This window comes from Mobula birostris, chromosome 18 (assembly GCF_030028105.1).
Source record: "Mobula birostris isolate sMobBir1 chromosome 18, sMobBir1.hap1, whole genome shotgun sequence".
Classification (NCBI taxonomy): Eukaryota; Metazoa; Chordata; class Chondrichthyes; order Myliobatiformes; family Myliobatidae; genus Mobula; species Mobula birostris.
In genome coordinates this window covers 54,861,117-54,880,144 of record NC_092387.1, presented here as the reverse complement: position 1 = coordinate 54,880,144, position 19,028 = coordinate 54,861,117, and the positions used below count along the sequence as shown (strand labels likewise).

Genomic DNA, 19,028 nt, shown 5'->3' with positions numbered 1-19,028 from the left:
ATTAATTTTAGCTCGCTGTCTCACTAAAGTCAGTTCTCCTCCTCCTAAGTGCCAAAATTATAGTTTCATTGAACGTGTATCTAATCCTCAGGCAATGGCTGAATGTAGTCGCATATCCGTATTGGCTAATTGGGATCATGATTCCATTCAGTGCTTGGGAAAAATGTGGCTATAGAACAAGCAGAATCAGTGTCATCCTGGAAGCAGACTGACAGAAATAGTATTCCCAGGAGTAGATCCAAAGTTTTAGTTTTTCCACAGGAAGCTTCTTGTGAACAGAACACCAACACAATTCCAAAGTTGTGTCATAAGACCATAAGACAAAGGAGCAGAAGTAGGCCATTCGGCCCATCAAGTCTGCTCCGCCATTTTATCATGAGCTGATCCATTTTATCCTATTTAGTCCCACTGCCCCGCCTTCTCACCATAACCTTTGATGCCCTGGCTACTCAGATACCTATCAATCTCTGCCTTAAATACACCCAATGACTTGGCCTCCACTGCTGCCCGTGGCAACAAATTCCATAGATTCACCACCCTCTGACTAAAAAAATTTCTTCGCATTTCTGTTCTGAAAGGGCACCCTTCAATCCTGAAGTCATGCCCTCTCGTACTAGACTCCCCCATCATGGGAAACAACTTTGCCACATCCACTCTGTCCATGCCTTTTAACATTCGAAATGTTTCTATGAGGTCTCCCCTCATTCTTCTAAACTCCAAGGAATACAGTCCAAGAGCGGACAAACGTTTCTCATATGTTAACCCTCTCATTCCCGGAATCATTCTAGTGAATCTTCTCTATACCCTCTCCAACGTCAGCACATCCTTTCTTAAATAAGGAGACCAAAACTGCCCACAGTACTCCAAGTGAGGTCTCACCAGCGCCTTATAGAGCCTCAACATCACATCCCTGCTCCTATACTCTATTCCTCTAGAAATGAATGCCAACATTGCATTCGCCTTCTTCACTACTGACTCAACCTGGAGGTTAACTTTAAGGGAATCCTGTACGAGGACTCCCAAGTCCCGTTGCATCTCAGAACTTTGAATTCTTTCCCCATTTAAATAATAGTCTGCCCGTTTATTTTTTCTGCCAAAGTGCATAACCATACACTTTCCAACACGGTACTTCATTTGCCACTTCTCTGCCCATTCTTCCAATCTATCCAAGTCTCTCTGCAGACTCTCCATTTCCTCAGCACTACCGGCCCCTCCACCTATCTTCGTATTGTCAGCAAACTTAGCCACAAAGCCATCTATTCCATAATCCAAATCGTTGATGTACAATGTAAAAAGAAGCGGCCCCAACATTGATCCCTGTGGAACACCACTGGTAACCGGCAGCCAACCAGAATAGGATCCCTTTATTCCCACTCTCTGTTTCCTGCCAATCAGCCAACGCTCTATCCACGTATGTAACTTTCCTGTAATTCCATTGGCTCTTATCTTGTTAAATAGCCTCATGTGTGGCACCTTGTCAAAGGCCTTCTGAAAATCCAAATATACAACATCCACTGCATCTCTCTTGTCTAGCCTACTGGTAATTTCCTCAAAAAATTGTAATAGGTTTGTCAGGCAGGATTTTCCTTTAAGGAATCCATGCTGCGTTCTGCCTATCTTGTCATATGCCTCCAGGTACTCTGTAACCTCATCCTTGACAATCGACTCCAACAACTTCCCAACCTCCGACTTCAAGCTAACAGGTCTATAATTTCCTTTTTGCTTCCTTGCCCCCTTCTTAAATAGCGGAGTGACATTTGCAATCTTCCAGTCTTCCGGAACCATGCCAGAATCTATGGACTTTTGAAAGATCATCGCTAATGCCTCCGCAATCTCCACAGCTACTTCCGTCAGAACACGAGGGTGCATTCCATCTGGTCCAGGAGATTTATCGACCTTTAGCCTTCCTGAGTACTTTCTCTGTCGTAATTGTGACTGCGCACACTTCTCTTCCCTGCCACCCTTGAGTGTCCGGTATCCTGCTGTCTTCCTCAGTGAAGACTGATACAAAATATTTGTTCAGTTCCTCTGCCATCTCCTCATCTCCCATTACAATTTCTCCAGTATCATTTTCTATTGGTCCTATATCTACTCTCACCTGTCTTTTACTCTTTATATACTTGAAAAAGCTTTTAGTATCCTCTTTGATATTATTTGCTAGTTTCCTTTCATAGTTAATCTTTTCTCTCTTAATGACCTTCTTGGTTTCCTTTTGTAAGGTTTTAAAAACTTCCCAATCCTCTGTTTTCCCACTAATTTTTGCTTCCTTGTATGCCCTGTCCTTTGCTTTAACTTTGGCTTTGACTTCTCTCGTCAACCACGGTTGCATCCTTTTTTCACTCGAAAATTTCTTCTTTTTTGGAATATACCTGTCTTGCACCTTCCTCATTTCTCGCATAAACTCCAGCCACTGCTGCTCTGCCATCTTTCCCGCCAGTGCCCCTTTCCAGTCAACTTTGGCCAGTTCCTCTCTCATACCACTGTAATTTCCTTTATTCCACTGGGATTATCATGGGATAAGTCCTATCCTTTTTAGGCTTACAGAATAAAATAAATTTTACTGTATATTTTCAGAAAGGACTTTGCACATTGAATGAGCCTTTCAGGGCCTGGCCCAGGATTTACTGATGTATTCTGCTGTCACTGAAATTCTTTGTGCATCACTGCAGTTTGTGATCCAGCCACTGGATGGTGCTGCCTCAGCTAGAATTCAAATGACAAGTGTTTTGAGATCATGGCATCTGAACACAATCTTTTATTTCAAAATCCACCTAAGCAACTTTCCACCCTTCACCCGTCACATTCTCCTCCAAGGTTCAGTGGGCCACCTCCCTGTCTCATAGAGCCAGACCAATCCATAAAACATAAGTGGAGAATTAGGCCATTCTGCCCATAGAGTTTGCTCCACCATTCGATCATGTCTGATTTATTTTCCCTCACAACTCCATTCTCCTGACATCTCCCGTAACCCTTGATGCTCTTACTAATCAAGAGCCTATCAACCCCTAATTTAAGTATACCCAATGACTTATTGCAATAAATTCCACAGATTTGCTATCTTCTGGCTAAAGAAATTCCTCCTCATCGCTGTTGTAAAGGGACATCTTTCCATTTTGATGCTGTGCCCTCTAGTCATAGACTCTCCCACTATTAGAAATCTCCTCTTCACATTCACTCTGTCCAGGCCTTCCAATATTCAGTGGGTTTCAATGAGATCGCACAAAATGCTGGAGAAACTCAGCAGGTCAGGCAGCATCTACGGAAATGCATACACATTTGTCATATGTTTTGATGGCATCTCTGGCAGTGCTCTATATCGTACTGAATGAGATTGAACATCTACAACTCTGACTGCGTGGCCCATTTAGGTTATATCAGCTCACAGAGCAATCCCACTGCTAACTGATCTTCCCCGTAACCTATTCTCCCCACGTTCCCACTAACTGTCCTCTGATTCTAACACTCACCTACACAGCAGCTGTCTACCCATCTGACTTCCCAATACACATATCTTTGGGGTGTGGAAAGAGGTGGAGCACCCTGAGTAAGCCAAAATGGTCACAGGAGAAAGTGCAAAGCACACACACACACACACACACACACACACACACACACACACACACACACAATTAGGGGATAGAAATGAATTCAGGTCACTGGAGTTATGAGACAGCAAATCTTATTTACAATATTAGCTGTCCATTCTGCTATAGGAAAGCAGCTAGCTTCTTAAACACAGCTCAAGTGAGCAGTGTACCTACCAATTGTGCATATTTGTGGTAACGCATATAAAATGCTGGGGGATATCAGCAGATTAAGCAATACCCATGGAGATGAATAAATAGTTGATGTTTTGGGCTGAGACCCTTCATCAGGACTGGAAAGGAAGGGAAAAGAAGGTAAGGGGGAGGAGGACAAGCTGAAAGGTGATAGGTCAAACCAGGTGAGGAGGGGAGCAGGGATGAAGTGAGAAGCTGGGAGTTGATAGGTGGAAAAGGTAAAGGGCTGAAGAAGAAGGAACCTGATAGGAGAGGAGAGTGGACCATGGGAGAGGTGAGTGCTTATTTGTGGAATTGTGTAGACAGTGGTGTGACTGGGATAATTTGGGACAGGAAGGTGGGGGTGGGACGATTGGCGTGAGAGAAAGAGGTTCCAGGCACTGGGCAGGTTAATGTCACATGATAGGCTGATCAGGTGAAAGAGAGGATGTGTGTTTATGGGCGATTCTGAGATACTGTTACCTTCGCTGGCAGTTACAACATCTGATAGAGTGATAGAATGTCATAACAGGCTATTCGGCCCACCTCTTCCCCTACTGACCAATGTTCACCCATTCATACTAATCCCATCTCCCTGTAGTTAGCCTTTTGGGTCTGGAAATTCAAATGCTTATCTAGATGCTTCTAGTTTCATCTAGACCAGGGGTTCCCAGCTTCTTTTATGCCATGGACCCCTACCATTAACCAAGGGGTCCGTGGACCCCAGATTGGGAAAGAGGTTCCAGGCACCTCTGGTCTCAACGTCTGGTTTCCACTACCCTCTCTCATGTGTGTTCCAGGTACTCTCCGCTGTCTGGGTGGAATTAGTATCCATCAGGTCCTCTCCAATTTTCTTACCCCTTGCCCTTAATCTGTGTCCCCTATTTTATCTGTCTCTTATACTTGGGATAAGTTTCCTGCAGTCTACCCTCTCCATGCTCCTCATAATTTCGTATACCTCAATCATGTCCCCTCTTAAACCCATGTAATCCAGGGAAAATGACCTTGTCTGTCAGTGAAGCACTCCATCAGGCAGCACCCTGGTGAATCTCCTCTGTCCCCTATTTGATTCTATTTGATGGGTCATATGGCTGTCATTCGTTTTGTAAGGAGAATGGAGAATTATTGATATATTCAAAGATTCAAAGTATATTTATTATCAAAATATGTATGCAGTATACAACCAGCTTCCTACGGACTGCCAAGAAACAAAGAAACACCGTGGAACCCATTGAAGGAAAACATCAAACACCCAACACACACACAAAAAAAAGAACAAATTGTGCAAACAGCAAAAAACGAGCCAATAAAAAGTGTGACCAGTATGATGGTCTGCGCGGCCCCTCCATGACCTTATGATCCATCGATTCTGTGCAAGATGAGGTCTCCAATACAGGCTCACTCAATCACACTGCCTCCCCACCCCACCAATCTATGGTTGTTGAGTTGTACAATAAGGAAACAGGCCCTTTAGCCCATCAGATCTGTGCTAACCATCAAGGCACCCATCTATACTACTGCTGCACTCATCACATTTTACTCTATCTCTCGACATTCCTATCAACTCCCCCTACCCTCTACACACCAGGAGCAATACAGTGCAGCCAGCTGTCCTTCTAATCTGCATGCTTTTGGGAGGTGGGGAGGAACCCAAAACACCTCGAGGAAACCCATGTGGTGAAAGGGAGAACATGCAAACACTACACAGACAGCATCTAAGTTCAGGATTGAATCGGCGTTGCTGGAGTTGTGGGGTAGCAGCTCTACTGGTTGTGCCAGTGTGCAGCTAACTCCACCAAGCTCCAGTTGGTACCTGCATCACGCCTTGTGGCAAAGTGCTGCTCAGAAGGGTGCTGGCATCTGGCACCTCTCAAACGCTAAAGAGATTCTAGGATATATTTCTCCCTGCAAAATGTTGACACACACAGTCATCGAGTCATAGAAAGGCAGAGCACAGAAACAGGCCCTTTGGTCCATCTAGTCCATTCCAAACCATTTAAACTGCCTGTTCCCATTGACCTGCACTGGGACTATAGCCCTCCATACCACTACTATCCATGTCCCTATCCAAACTTCTCTTAAATGTTGAAATCGAGCTTGCTTGAACCACTTGCACTGGCAGTTCATTGCAGATTCTCACAACCTTCTGAGTAAAGCAGTTTCCTCTCACGTTCCCCTTAAACTTTTCATATTTTCATTTAACCCATGTGATGAACATATCAGAGAAATGCCAGCAGAGTCTCGGTCAATGCAGTCACATTAGTAGACGTTGCTCCGGGAAAAGGTAACTTTTCACTCCTTCTGTTTGCTTTTAACTGGCTTCAGATCTGTGATGTGACCTTGGGCTACATTGTCCCATGTGTAGTAGCATAAAGCAAAAGTTATTTTGTGTCAAACCATTACACAATTTCATTATATTTCTCTTGTTTGAAATCTTGCATAGTGTACGAAAAGATTGCTGACCGCTGTTTCACATTCTTTTTTAATCTCTCCCCAGCATTTCCCCTAACCTTGAGCTTGAAGCCCTTTTTAAAAGACATTTCACTCAGGTGGAATTCTTCCAAGGTTCTGTTCTGAATCCACATGATCTCGCCAGAGTCAAGGTAATGACTGTATCCTTTTCCTGCCTCTGTGCTCTCCTGTGTTTGGTACCCCGGCCAGGATAGCAAGCTTGCATAAACTCAAACTAGTCTCCCTTGGTTTCAGATTTATCAGTCGCCGTGGGTGGAGGTGGTTTGGTTTCTCTCTGGTTTATTTAGAAAGCTGCATCTCATTTACTGTAAGGAAAGTAGACAAGGTGTGGTGAAATGCAACCCAGAGTCAATTGCTCAGCCATTCACCACTGATGTCAACGGAACAGTCTTTTTATACCTGAAGAGGAATGTCTTGTGGTTGTCTATTGGCTGCTGCAACTGAGCTGATGTGGGTTAGTGAAAAAATTAAGTTACTTTCACAGCTTGAGATAACTGCCTGGCCTTTCAGTAGTATACCTGAAAAGTGTACCTGATCACACTGAGACATTAATAATGGCCAGTTTATCGGAAGGGCCTGCGCTGTGTTTTTTATCTGTGCAAGATTTCCCATCTTTCTGCTGGGAAGAGACAGCAATACAAATAGGAATAGCAAGTCTGGAATGAGGGAGATAAAATAAGCAGATATGGAAAGTAATGTATAAGTTTTACATTTTAAAGGGCTCTGACAAGAATTTCCTGCTCATGTGGCTGAGATAGGACACAATTGATTTCTGTTCTGAGTGCCATGGCTGGTATGTCAGTCTTCTCCTTGTAGCCCCTGCTTTCTGCACTGTTTCCCAGTATTCTAAGATTTGAAGCTTGCTGCTTTATGAGAGAGATAGTGAACTGGTTCAAGTTATCCAGCAGCTTGTGGCCTTTTATGGCTTGAATTATGTTCTTTCCTCCCCGGATTATTAGACACAAGTCACACCAAGCACCAACAGAACCAAAGCCGAGTGGAAAATCTCTAACAGGGTGAAAATCATGGCAGCCATCAACTGCCAATAATAATATTGTTACTCTAGGTATGGACAATAGTGAAGCTATACTCTGTTACATTACTTGTTACATGACCACATTTATTGTTGTGTAATGTATCCCACCACTGCGGGCTTGTAATGTGTCCCACGTTATTATCTTGTTACATACCACAAGCCTATTGTCTTGTATGCCCATTGACTATTGTGTACACGCCCCATTTCTGTTGCTTCATTACATATCCCACATCGATTATTTCATTACATGCTCCACATTGCTTGTCTCATTACGTACCCTATGTCTATTGTCCCATTCCATGCCCCATCGCTATTACTTCCTTACATACTCCACATCGATTATTTAATTACAACTTCCACATTGTTTGTCTCATTACGTGCCCCATGTCTGTTGTCTCATTATTTGACCCATGTCCATTATCTCACTCTCACCCTTGCCTATCGTTACAGACCCAACACCAGTCCTCACATTACTTCACCTAAGCCTATTGTCTTTGATGTGTCCCCCACCTCATTACGTTCTCCAAGTTATTGTCTCACATCCTCAAACCCACTTGCCTCATTAATTGCTCCCAGCTTATTGTCTCAGTATGTGCCAAATGCCTTTCGTTCTGCATTTGGATCCAGCCCAAAATGGTGAAATCAGAATATTCTCTCTGGATGAAATGGATACTTTGAGTAGAATCTGAAGGAGGTCAACTCTTTGCTTAATGCAAATTTTCATTGTAATTTGACCGGGGTAATTTTACTTTACTTTCAGCTTTCCCTTGTATTCTGTCTTCCAATCAAAACTTGACAATCGTGATTATGATTCTGTGCAGAATTTGGTTTAATGTTCTACTTTGAGATTTAAGTCCGATTTAGCTCAATCCAGTGGAAGTCAGTGTATTGTAGTGGCTTGTGTATATCGCAATGATCCATGACTTTCACGGGCTTTTCATGTCTTTCCGTGTCTCAGATAGAGTCATCAGATGCTTGCTTAATTCTGGCCAACAAGTACTGTCCTGATCCTGATGCTGAAGATGCTTCGAACATCATGAGGTAAGGGTGAAGGATGGAAACTTGCTGCTGAGGGAACAGTGACTGGCCAGTTGAATGAGGTCCCAGAGAGAGTTCAGGTGGGACTGAGCAAATTGGCTTTATTTGTGCAAAAGCGAAACACAAGCAGATGTGGTAAACCTGAAGTAAAATAGATGACGCTAGGAACTCTCAACAGTTGGCTTTTCAGGGAGCACAATGGGATTGCTGGTAGAGCCGTTGCCTCATGATGCAGAAGACCCAGGTTCGATCCCTACCGCAGGTGCTATTACTGTGGGTTTCTCCGGGCACTTGAGCTTCCTCCCACTTCCCAATGATACGTGGGTTGGTAGGATAAAGGGATTGTGTAGGTTGTCCCCTTGTGTGTAGCTGTGTGGTGAAACCAGGGGACTGGTTTGGGGGGGCGGGGAGTGCATGGTAGAGATGATAAGAAAATGGTTGAATAAAAACAAAGCAGGAACAATTTAGGATTGAAATGCAATAAATGCTACCAGGCACCATGGTAGCATAGTGGTTAATGCGATGCTATTACAGCTCGGGCTGCTGTGGAATTCAGAGTTCAACCCTAGCATCCTCTGTGAGGAGTCTGTACATCCTCCCCGTGGAATGCATGGGTCTACCTCGGGTTTTTTCTGTGGGAGTTTCCTCCCACAGTCCCATGACGTAGTGGGTAGGGTAATCGGTCATTGTAAATTGTCCCGTGATTAGGTTAGGGTTAATCGGATTTGTGGGTGCTTCAAGGCAAGGCTCAAAGTGCTGGAAGGGCCTATTCCACACTGTGTCGCTAATTAATATAAAATAAAATGGTCAGTATCCGACATGATGGGCAGAGTGGCCTAATTCTGCTCCTGTACGTTATGGTCTTAAGGATTCGGTGGTTCCAAAGAGCTTTTTTTGTGATTCCTCCTCAACTGTGACACATCTCTGCTAACATCAGAATCAGGTTTATTATCACTGACATGCGTTGTAAAATTACTTGTTTGATGGCAAATACAGTGCAGTACATTAAAATATTACCAATGGTTTCAAAGGTACATTTAATGCCAGAGAAATGTATACAATATACATCCTGAAATGCTTTTTCTTCTCAACCAAGCACGAAAACAGAGGAGTGCCCCAAAGAATAAATGACAGTTAAATGTTAGAACCCCAAAGTCCCCCCAGCTTTCCCCTCTCCCCCATGTGAGCAGAAGCAAGCAATGATCCCCCCTCCCCCCACCAGCAAAAAAGAAGCATCAGCACCCACCACAGAGCATTCAAGCATGCAGAAAGCAACAGCAAAGACACAGACTTGCAGTACTCCAAAGACTATACGTTCACCCAGTATACGACATACTACAGGTTCTTTCTCTCCCTAATAAGGGAGAAAGAGATGTCTCCGTTCACAGCGAGAGGGGAGACATAACAAACAACTTGCTGGTTTACGATGTTAAAAGTCCGTTGCGTTGCTTTTCCTGAGCTCTGTACCCAAAGATCTCAGGTCACTGGGCACAGAGCCAAAGATCTTCCGGCTCCCAACACTGGTCTGTCGAGATACTGACCTTCGATCCACCCATCTCCAGAGCCCTGAGATCCTAGGCCTCCGAAGACGAGCCGAACTCTTAGGCCACGCCCTTGGCATGTCAGACAATGGCCAGTCGTGAAACCCCGAAAGCGGGTCCCATTCCCGCAAGAATCATGTGTAACTCCAAGTCTATTTTTCTAAGCTCCATCTACCTATCCAGGAGTCTCTTAAAAGACCCTGTCGTATCCGCCTCCACAACCACCGCCGGCAGCCCATTCCATGCACTCATGCACTCACCACTCTTTGTGTAAAAAACTTACCCCTGACAGCTCCTCTGTACCTACTTTCAAGCACCTTAAAACTGTGCCCTCTCGTACTAGCCATTACAGCCCTAGGAAAAAGCCCCTGACTATCCACACGATTAATGCCTCTCATCATCTTGTACACCTCTATCAGGTCACCTCTCATCCTCCGTTGCTCCAAGGAGAAAAGGCTGAGTTCACCCAACCTATTCACATAAGGCATGCTCCCCAATCCAGGCAACATCCTTGTAAACCTTCTCTGCACCCTTTCTATGGTTTCCACATCCTGTAGTGAGGTGACCAGAACTGAGCACAGTACTCCAAGTGGGGTCTGACCAGGGTCCTATATAGCTGCAAAATTGCCTCTTGGCTCTTAAACTCAATCCCACGATTGATGAAGGCCAATACACCATATGCTTTCTTAACCACAGAGTCAACCTGCGCAGCAGTTTTGAGTGTCCTATGGACTCGGACCCCAAGATCCCTCTGATCCTCCACACTGCCAAGAGTCTTACCATTAGTACTATATCCCGCCATCATATTTGACCTATCAAGATGAACCACTTCACGTGAGTGAGCAAGGAGGTACAACAGCCTTAGGTCCCACACCACCAGGTTCAGGAAAGTACCAGCCCTGAAAATACTTTCTCCACTGGGGGTTATTGTGACTCAGGCTCTTTAAGGCCATTCCCAAACTATGGGACGAGTTGGCTGGAATAAACTAGTCTCTCCTGGCTTCCCCCAAAACAGAATGTCAAAAACAAGTAGCTGCCCAGCAGTATTTTTCATCATTAAATGGGATGGGTATCAGTGGCACCCCTTCTGCAAGTGGGATCAGTCCGAAGCATTGGTGTGGTTTGCATACTCGTATATCATCCATAGGAATGTGTTGCAGGAGTTCACACTGACCACCGTCATCACCACTGCCATCAGCATCCCCCACTTTGCCATTCTGTAATGCAGAGAGACACAAACACTCTCCCTCATGGTTAGCTTTTGGGGATTCAGACATGTCATTTCCGGTTTCCCCTGGTAACACTACCCAGTGCATAATCCCTAGTCCACGCACCACAATCTCCCACAACCATACCCGCCCCCAGCCCCAGTGGCCCCTTGGAAGCTGCACCCAAACCTTCCCTGAGTCCTCTTCCATTTCTACCTCTTCTGGCTTTGGAGGGTCCGACACTGCTAAATGCCGTGTCCAGTGTCATCAGGAACCCACCCAGACTCTACCAGCCAGGAGTTCAGATTTCCACAGCTTGCTTCAACAGCTCATTCATACATTCGACCATTCCCGCCACCTGCAGGTTATATGGGATGTGAAACTCCCACGAAATGTCATATTCATCTCCCTCCAAAAACAAATTTATTCCATGCATGTAGTTTCCTTCCTTCAGAGCCTCCGCAAGTAACTGCAAAACTCAGAACAAAATTAATTCCCACAGTGGAAAATTTTAACACATTTTACAAAAGGAAAGAAAAGATGACTAGGTGCGAGCCCTCGGCACATTAAAACCTTCACAGAGCCACCGAAAAGCACAGCCCTATAAAAGATAAGGTCTCCTGCAAATTCTGTTCACCAAATAACAAAATAATTCAATTTGGTCACCTTTTCCACTGATTCAATCACCCTTCCGATGCAGATTTAACAAGCACAAGATAGAATTTGCAGTCATACACACTCAGTCAAGTGAACTCACATGCGGCCACCACTCACGCAACATTTTTCAAGCTCAAACCATTCACACTTTATTATAGCGGGTGCAGGGCAAATGACCCCCTTCCTTACAGGGGTGGGGGGGGCGGGAAGGTGCCACCCACTGCCTGACCCCTGCTGCTGCTGAAGTCTGCCAATGCCTTTTGCAGAGCCTCCAGCAAGGGAGGTAAGGAATCCTGAGTGGATTGCAAGGAATCCTGCAGAGGCTAGGAGTCCTGATTGGGAGAGGGCTTGGAGAACGACCCTTCTCCCGTAGCCGCCCCTTTGCCTCTCTTCCCTGGCAGAGCTCCTTCCACATGGCATAGAGGGTGGGAATAGGAATCCCATTTGCGTGCTCATACAGTACCCTGGCTCTGAGCAACACCAAAAACATTTCCTTACAGGCCACACAGGGCCCCCCACCCCCCAGACCGCTTGTCTAATTTGCACCCTGACTAATGGGGACCTTCTTCCATGTATTGAATTGAATTGACTTTATTGCTTACATCCTTCATGTACATCAGGAGTAAAAATCTTTACGGTTACATCTCTATCTATATGTACAATGTGCAATTATAGTCATTAATAATAAATATGTACAACAGGATAGTCAATATAACATGGAAATACAGTTGAGTCAGCATAAATTAAGTGATACTCTAACTCTTCCTGCATCTGAATGGCTGCATTTACAGTAAACCCAGCAGCCCATTAAAGACAGCACCAACCTATTCAAGTGGGGGGCTGCTGTTGTAACCAAGTGCCCTACCAGGACAGAGGTTAGTTCAGAATCCTCTGGCGGGCTATCACTATCGCCATGTAAGACTGCAATTACAGCCTATTGGGAGGGGTTCTGATTCCTTCCCCCAAGCTGCTCCACTCCACCCAGGGCTTTAAATCCCACACAAGAAAGGAAGGGTAGCTGACCTTGAATGCTGCTGCTACCCGCTTGTAGAAGCATTTATTACCTTCCTGGGGAGCGAGTAGCATCCTTGGGGCGATACTTACTGTGTGTTGGGATGACAAACCTCCCCCTCCCACCGAGGTGCCCATTCCTCTATTAGATAGACTCTCTCCGATACCCACCTCATCCTTTTTCCTCAACAGCCATCTGGCTAGAGGCTCTGCCGACTTCTACCTGTATCTATCCCCCAGTTTCGCCAGTTCCTTGGTGGAGAATTCCTGACGCTTGTTATCTTGGAGAGGCCAATTATCCTGCCACCACCCCCTCATGTTCCTCGTCACCCTCCTGCCATGGGCCAAACACCCCACGCTGGCTGGGGACTGTGTGGACACCAATCTGGCCAGTAGGGGTCTCTGATGCATAGGGATAAGGTGATCATCTCAAGGGAGAATCATAGGCTCTACTCTCTCTGGCCCATCCTCACCATCCAGCCAGATATCCCCATTCTTATCCATGTGTTGGGATAACTCCCCACAGTATCAAGACTTAGACCTTAATGGGATCCGCTTTCCATTTAGCCCATTGGGTAGCTTCTAATTGCTACACCTTCACTAACCAACCCTTGTCTTCTAGCTCTTTAGCTCTTGTCTGCACTGACTGGGTAGCTTCCCCCATGGTGGTACAGCACCTGTGCAGAACTTCCACCTCATTCTTGGGACTTACATCCTTCACTCTCTGTTCTCTCTGTGTGGTTGTCTCATGGTGGTGCTTTCCTCTTGAGGAACCCTACCTTATCAAGTATGGACACGATGTGGTATCTGATTTTTCACCCCGCAGGAGTCTAACTTGTCTGACCGGTCTATGGGCCTCCCGTAGTCCACCATTAGATTGGCGGCCCATCCCGGGACTCAGCACTCCTTGTGCAGGGGTTCTCTCTCTCTTATTTCACCAACCTGCACGTCTTTGGAATGCAGGAGCAAGTAGGAACACACAAAGTCACAGGAGAATATGCAGACTGCACGGGAGGGCAGGATTAGAGCTGTGGGTCTATGCTACCCATCATCCTCATCAGTATTTTCCCTGACAGCCAGCTCCAAGACCCATATCCAACCTCAGATGAAGCTTAAGCCCGACCATTTTCCTCCCTCTTAGCTGTACAAACTTCAGCTTAACATCCTTGAAATTTGGACTCTGCACAAAGTCAATTTTTCTTCAACAACTTTGCCAATTAACCTGGAAACATCATTTCACAGTCTCACTTTTTCCAAAGAAAACCATACAGAGTTCCTGAACTTTTTCCAATAACTTAAATTCCTAAGTCCGAAAGTCACTTTTGTCGTTCATCTCTGCACTCTCTGCAAACCCTTTAAGGAGGTCATTTTCGCAAATAACTCTCTGAGACTGTACCCAATGTCCCAATTCTTATCTTACACGGAAGGAGGCCATTTGTCCCATCGGGTCTTGGATGGCTCCTAGCAGTACTAGCAATCCCATTAATCTGATCTCCACTTTCCCCCACCCCGCACCTTCTCACTTCTTCTATTCCACATTTTATTTTGGTTCCCTCTTACATCTTCTCTTGTTCTCATCTGCCTATCGCCTCCTACTGGTATGGCTCCTCCTTCCCTATCTCCCATGGTCCACTCTCCTCTCCTAAAAAAAAATTCCTTCTTTGTCTGCCCTTTACCTTTTCCACCTAGCACCTCCCAGCGCCTCACTTCATTCCCTCTCCACCATCCCACCTACCTTCCCACCTCATCAGGCTTCAACTATCATCTTCTAGCTTGTACTCCTTTCCTCCCCCTTGCCGTCTTATTTTGACTTCTTCCCCCTTAATTTCCAATTCTGATGAAGGCCCAAAATGCTAACTCTTTATTCCTTTCTGTAGCTGCTGCTTGACCTGCTGAGTTCCTCCAGCATTTTGCATTTGTTGCTCTGGATTTCCGGCATCTGTAGAATCTCTTGTGTTTAATCCTATTCCCATCGCAGTTTCCCTCTTCGCCTACATCTTATTATCTCTCACCATTATTCCCCATTGATTACTTTTGTCTTTATCCTGCACCATCCTCTATCTAAAGAAATTCCGTATCATCTCAGTAGATTTTTGAATAGTTTCCAAGTCAATGGAGCCCTGACCTCTCAATCTATCTCGATATGATTTTGATTTTGTACCTTTTTGGCTACCTGAATGTACTTTCTCTGTCACTGTCCTGATGAAAGATCTTAGCCCAAAACATCGACTGTTTATTCCTCTCTACAGAAGATGCCTGACCCGCTGAATTCCTCCAGTATTCTGTGCGTGTTTTGCTGTAGTTGTTACCTTTTGTTCTGCATTATGTTCTTGCTTTAATCTTATATTACCTCAATAATGCAATGAGACAATTATTATTCAGGGGCTTAACCTAAAATTGGAGTCCAAGAAAACTGGCTGATTAAACATTTTCTCTTCTTTTATTTCAGGGTAATATCGATCAAAAATTATAATCCAAAGATAAGAATTATTACACAGATGCTACAATATCATAACAAGGTAAGCATGATTTTACTGTTCACTCCCCCACCCACCCACCTGGGTTCACCTATCATCTGCCAGCATGTGCTCATCCCCCTCTCTCCACCTTCTTATCCTGGCTTCTGACCCCTTGAGGTTGAGGAGTAATGCAGCTAGAGGGGATCTGAGGTAAATATAATCACACAGAGGGTGGTTGTAAGCCTGTGAAGGTGGTGTGAATACAACATTAAAAGAAAACATCTGGATGAACATTTGAATCATCAAGGCATACAGTAGAATGTTATTGACCTGAATTAAATGTCATAGACAGTGAAAGTAGTTATCAGGATTTGCAGAGGGATCTGGATCAGCTGGATAAATGGGTTGAATTAAATGGAGTCTAATTTGGATAAGGGCGAATTGATGCATTTTGGGAAGAAAAACAGACAGGTTCATGGTTCGGAAAGGTTTAGAATCAGAATCAGGTTTGTAATCACTGATGTATGTTGTGAAATGTGTTGCTTTGCAGCAGTGATGCAGTACAATATATATGTGTGTGTATGTGTGTGTATATATATATATATGTGTATATCATTTATTATGATTTATTGTTTATCTTATGTATTGCACTGTATATATAAATCAGATTTGTACTTTATATACTCAGATAAGTAGTGCAAAAGGAGAGCAACAATAATGAGGTAAGTTCATGGTTTCATTGTGAAATCTGAAGACAGAGGGGAAGAAGCTGTTCCTCAAGCACTGAGTTTGTGTCTTCAGGTCCTCTGATGATAGAAATGGGAAGAGGCCATGTCCTAGATGGTGAGGGTCCTTAATGATCGATGCAGCCTATTTGAGAAGTTGCATTTTGAAGATGTCTTCAATGCTGGGGAGGCCAGTGACCATGATGGTGGGGGTGGGGGGGTGGGGTAGAGAGCTGTGGGGCCAAATGGGACCAACACAGATAGGAATCTTGGTTGGCATGGGCCAGTGAACCCGAAAGGCCTGTTTCTCTGTTGTGTGAGTCTATGGGTGCTGCGGGAAGACACACCCACCTATTTGAAGGAAACCAGCCTGACTACTGTAACCTCAAGAAGTGGAGGACAGGATACCCTCATTAGATTAATTCCCTATTTGACTGAGTGGATTCTCCATGCCCTCTCATGTTTCTCCTCTTCATGGGGCACTAATTATCAATAATTATCAAGGACACCATCTAGTGTTTGTTTTTAACGATACCGATTTAGAGATTTAGAAATTTAGAGATACAACATGGTAACAGGCGCTTCTGTCTCAATGAACCTGTGCTGCCCAATTACAGCCATGTGACCAATTAACATCTTTGGAATGTGGGAGGAAACTGATATGGTCACATGGAGAATGTACAGCAACAGGAATTGAACCCAAGTCACTGGTGCTGTAGTAGCATTGGCCTAACTGCTACGCTACAGTACTGCCTTCTTTGAGCGCTCCCGACTCCCTCACAGAGTTCAAACATTATGCCCCACTGTATTTTGTCATGGCAAAGAGGACAAAGTTGCTTTTTGTTTGCTAGTGCCACAATCAAAAGGGGGGATATGGTGGAGAGTTAATAATCCCTCATTACTTCTTGCCCTCTGAAACTCCAGTCAGCCCATGTGGATCCTGTACCTGTCTCAAAGCAACAAGTGCTAGAAATACTCAACAAACCAGGCGGCATCTGTGGAAAGAGAAACAAATAACAGTTTAGGGTGAAGACCCTTTGTCAGAAGAAAAGTTTTCAGTCTAAAACTTCACCTCAGTTTCTCTTTCCACATATATTTGCTGCTTCAAGCATTTCCAGTTTTTTTTTAATTTCATATTTCCAGCACCTGTATTTTCTTGATTTTTCATTTTGGTCCATGCCATAATTTTCCAACTCCAAACCATTTCAATTAGTAAAACAAAGACACAGGAGCTGGGACAATCACCAATTACGTGTTCTCCTTCTAGTCGCACAACATCCTGACTTGGAAGTACATAGAATGATAGTCATTGAACACTAAAGTACAGAAGCAGGGTCTTCAGCCCACCTAGTCTATGCTGAACTATTACTCTGCCTAGTCCTATCAACCTACACCTGAACCATATCCTTCCCATCCATGTACTTATCCAAACCTCTCTCTTAAGTGTTGTAATCAAACCTGCATCCCCCACTTCCTCTGGCAGCTCCTTCCACACTCTCACCATCTCCAGAGTGAAAAAATTCCCTCTCCCACGTTCCCCTAAAACATTTCACCTTCCACACTTAACCGGTGACCTCTAGTTCTAGTCTCACCAACCTGCTTGCATTTACCCTGTCAATACCCCACATAATTTCAGATACCTATCAAAACTCCCCTCATTCTCCCATGATCCCTGGAATGAAGTCCGAACCTCTTCAACCTTTCCCTATAACTTAGGTCCTCAAGTCCCAGCAAAATGCGTGTATATTTTCTCTGTACTCTTTAAATCTTATTGATATATTTGTTGTTGGTCGGTGACCCGATCTGTACACAATGCACCAAATTAGACCTCAGCAACATCTAATACAACTTAACATAACATCCCAACTCCTTTACTCTGTACTTTGATATCTCCAGTCATTCTAAATCACACAGTCTGTCTCGGGGATTTCCCACCCCAACAGCGCTATTGAAGTCCCTTCAGCAGAAAGGAAACCCAGTGTAGGCTGGGCAATATATACTGACTTTGGCAACAACGGACCCTCATCATGAATATAAATCAGACAGGGAATATAAATTAGATGCTGGAGACTTGGTTTGTGATAGGAATTCAGCTGGAGTTTGGCTGTGACTCCAGGACTCCAGGAAATGTCCATAAGGCCATCAGATTTAGGAGCAGAATTACGCCATTTGGCCCATCACGTGCTCCACCATTCCATCATGGAATTTATTATCTCTCTCAACTCCATTCTCCTGCCTTCTCCTCACAACTTTTGGCATCATTACTGTCCAAGAACCTATCAACCTCCGCCTCAAATATACCCAATGACTTGGCCTCCACTGTTGTCCATGGCAAAGAATTCCATAGTATAAATGTCCAAGCATACTGCCTTGGGAATGGAATTCTCCAGGTTCATTGCTGCTATGCCAAGGAAAAATGGAGAAGAGAGAGGAAATACTCTTCTGAGAAATGATATGCTCTGTATAAATGTGGAGCATGATATTCATAATTTATCCCGAGAGCATGGCATATGGCTTTGAGACAGAGCGATATTCGATCGGAAGAGCCTGTGCCAAGAGTGAGGTTTCCCAACCACAACCTGACTCAGCTCCAAGCTGCTGTCTGCCAGAGGATGCTCCTGAGCCTGTTCTTTCACTCGCATTGGCATCGTGTTTCCTCACTAAGAGGGAGAAACAAAAATAAATTGAAACCTGATATTTTTGCAGCATCGGTAGAAAATGAGACCAGGAGAAATGAGAGGCATGGTGGAATTTAGGGACCTTGATGTTCTGTTGATATCAGTGTCTGCTGTGGTTTTGTGGGCAGTTCCTGTGTTTTTCAGTCAGGCGGCTGTGGTTCAGCTCTCAAATTTCCAGTACGACTCTCCAGTGTGATGCAGAATTTGTACCGCTCTGGTGGAGGTGTTGGCGCGCGCAGGAGATGTTAAAACGATGGTCGTTGTGCCTGTGTCTGAGAATCTCTGCAAGTCCACTGAGGGAGCCAGGGCCCAGCGTCTGCGAATCTACACTGCTGGAGGCTGAAGGCAGCTTGTCCTGGGGTTAGAGAAACGTGTGTGTGGGTGGGTGGGTGGGAGGAAGGTAGGAACAGGGCTGTTCTTTAGCTGTTTTTGCTTTATTACTTGG

At 44.7% G+C, this 19,028-nt stretch overlaps 1 protein-coding gene across 10 annotated transcripts in view; it reads left to right on the top strand.

The window, feature by feature from the left end:
- The window catches only part of kcnma1a (potassium large conductance calcium-activated channel, subfamily M, alpha member 1a), a 953,094-nt gene that overhangs the window by 683,034 nt on the left and 251,032 nt on the right, over positions 1-19,028 (top strand). For all 10 annotated transcript variants that reach the window (XM_072282727.1, XM_072282725.1, XM_072282726.1 and 7 more), the window contains 3 exons: positions 6,256-6,361; positions 8,225-8,307; positions 15,171-15,240. In XM_072282727.1, coding sequence (XP_072138828.1) covers positions 6,256-6,361; positions 8,225-8,307; positions 15,171-15,240 — 259 coding nt within the window. The remainder of the gene's footprint in view (positions 1-6,255; positions 6,362-8,224; positions 8,308-15,170; positions 15,241-19,028) is intronic.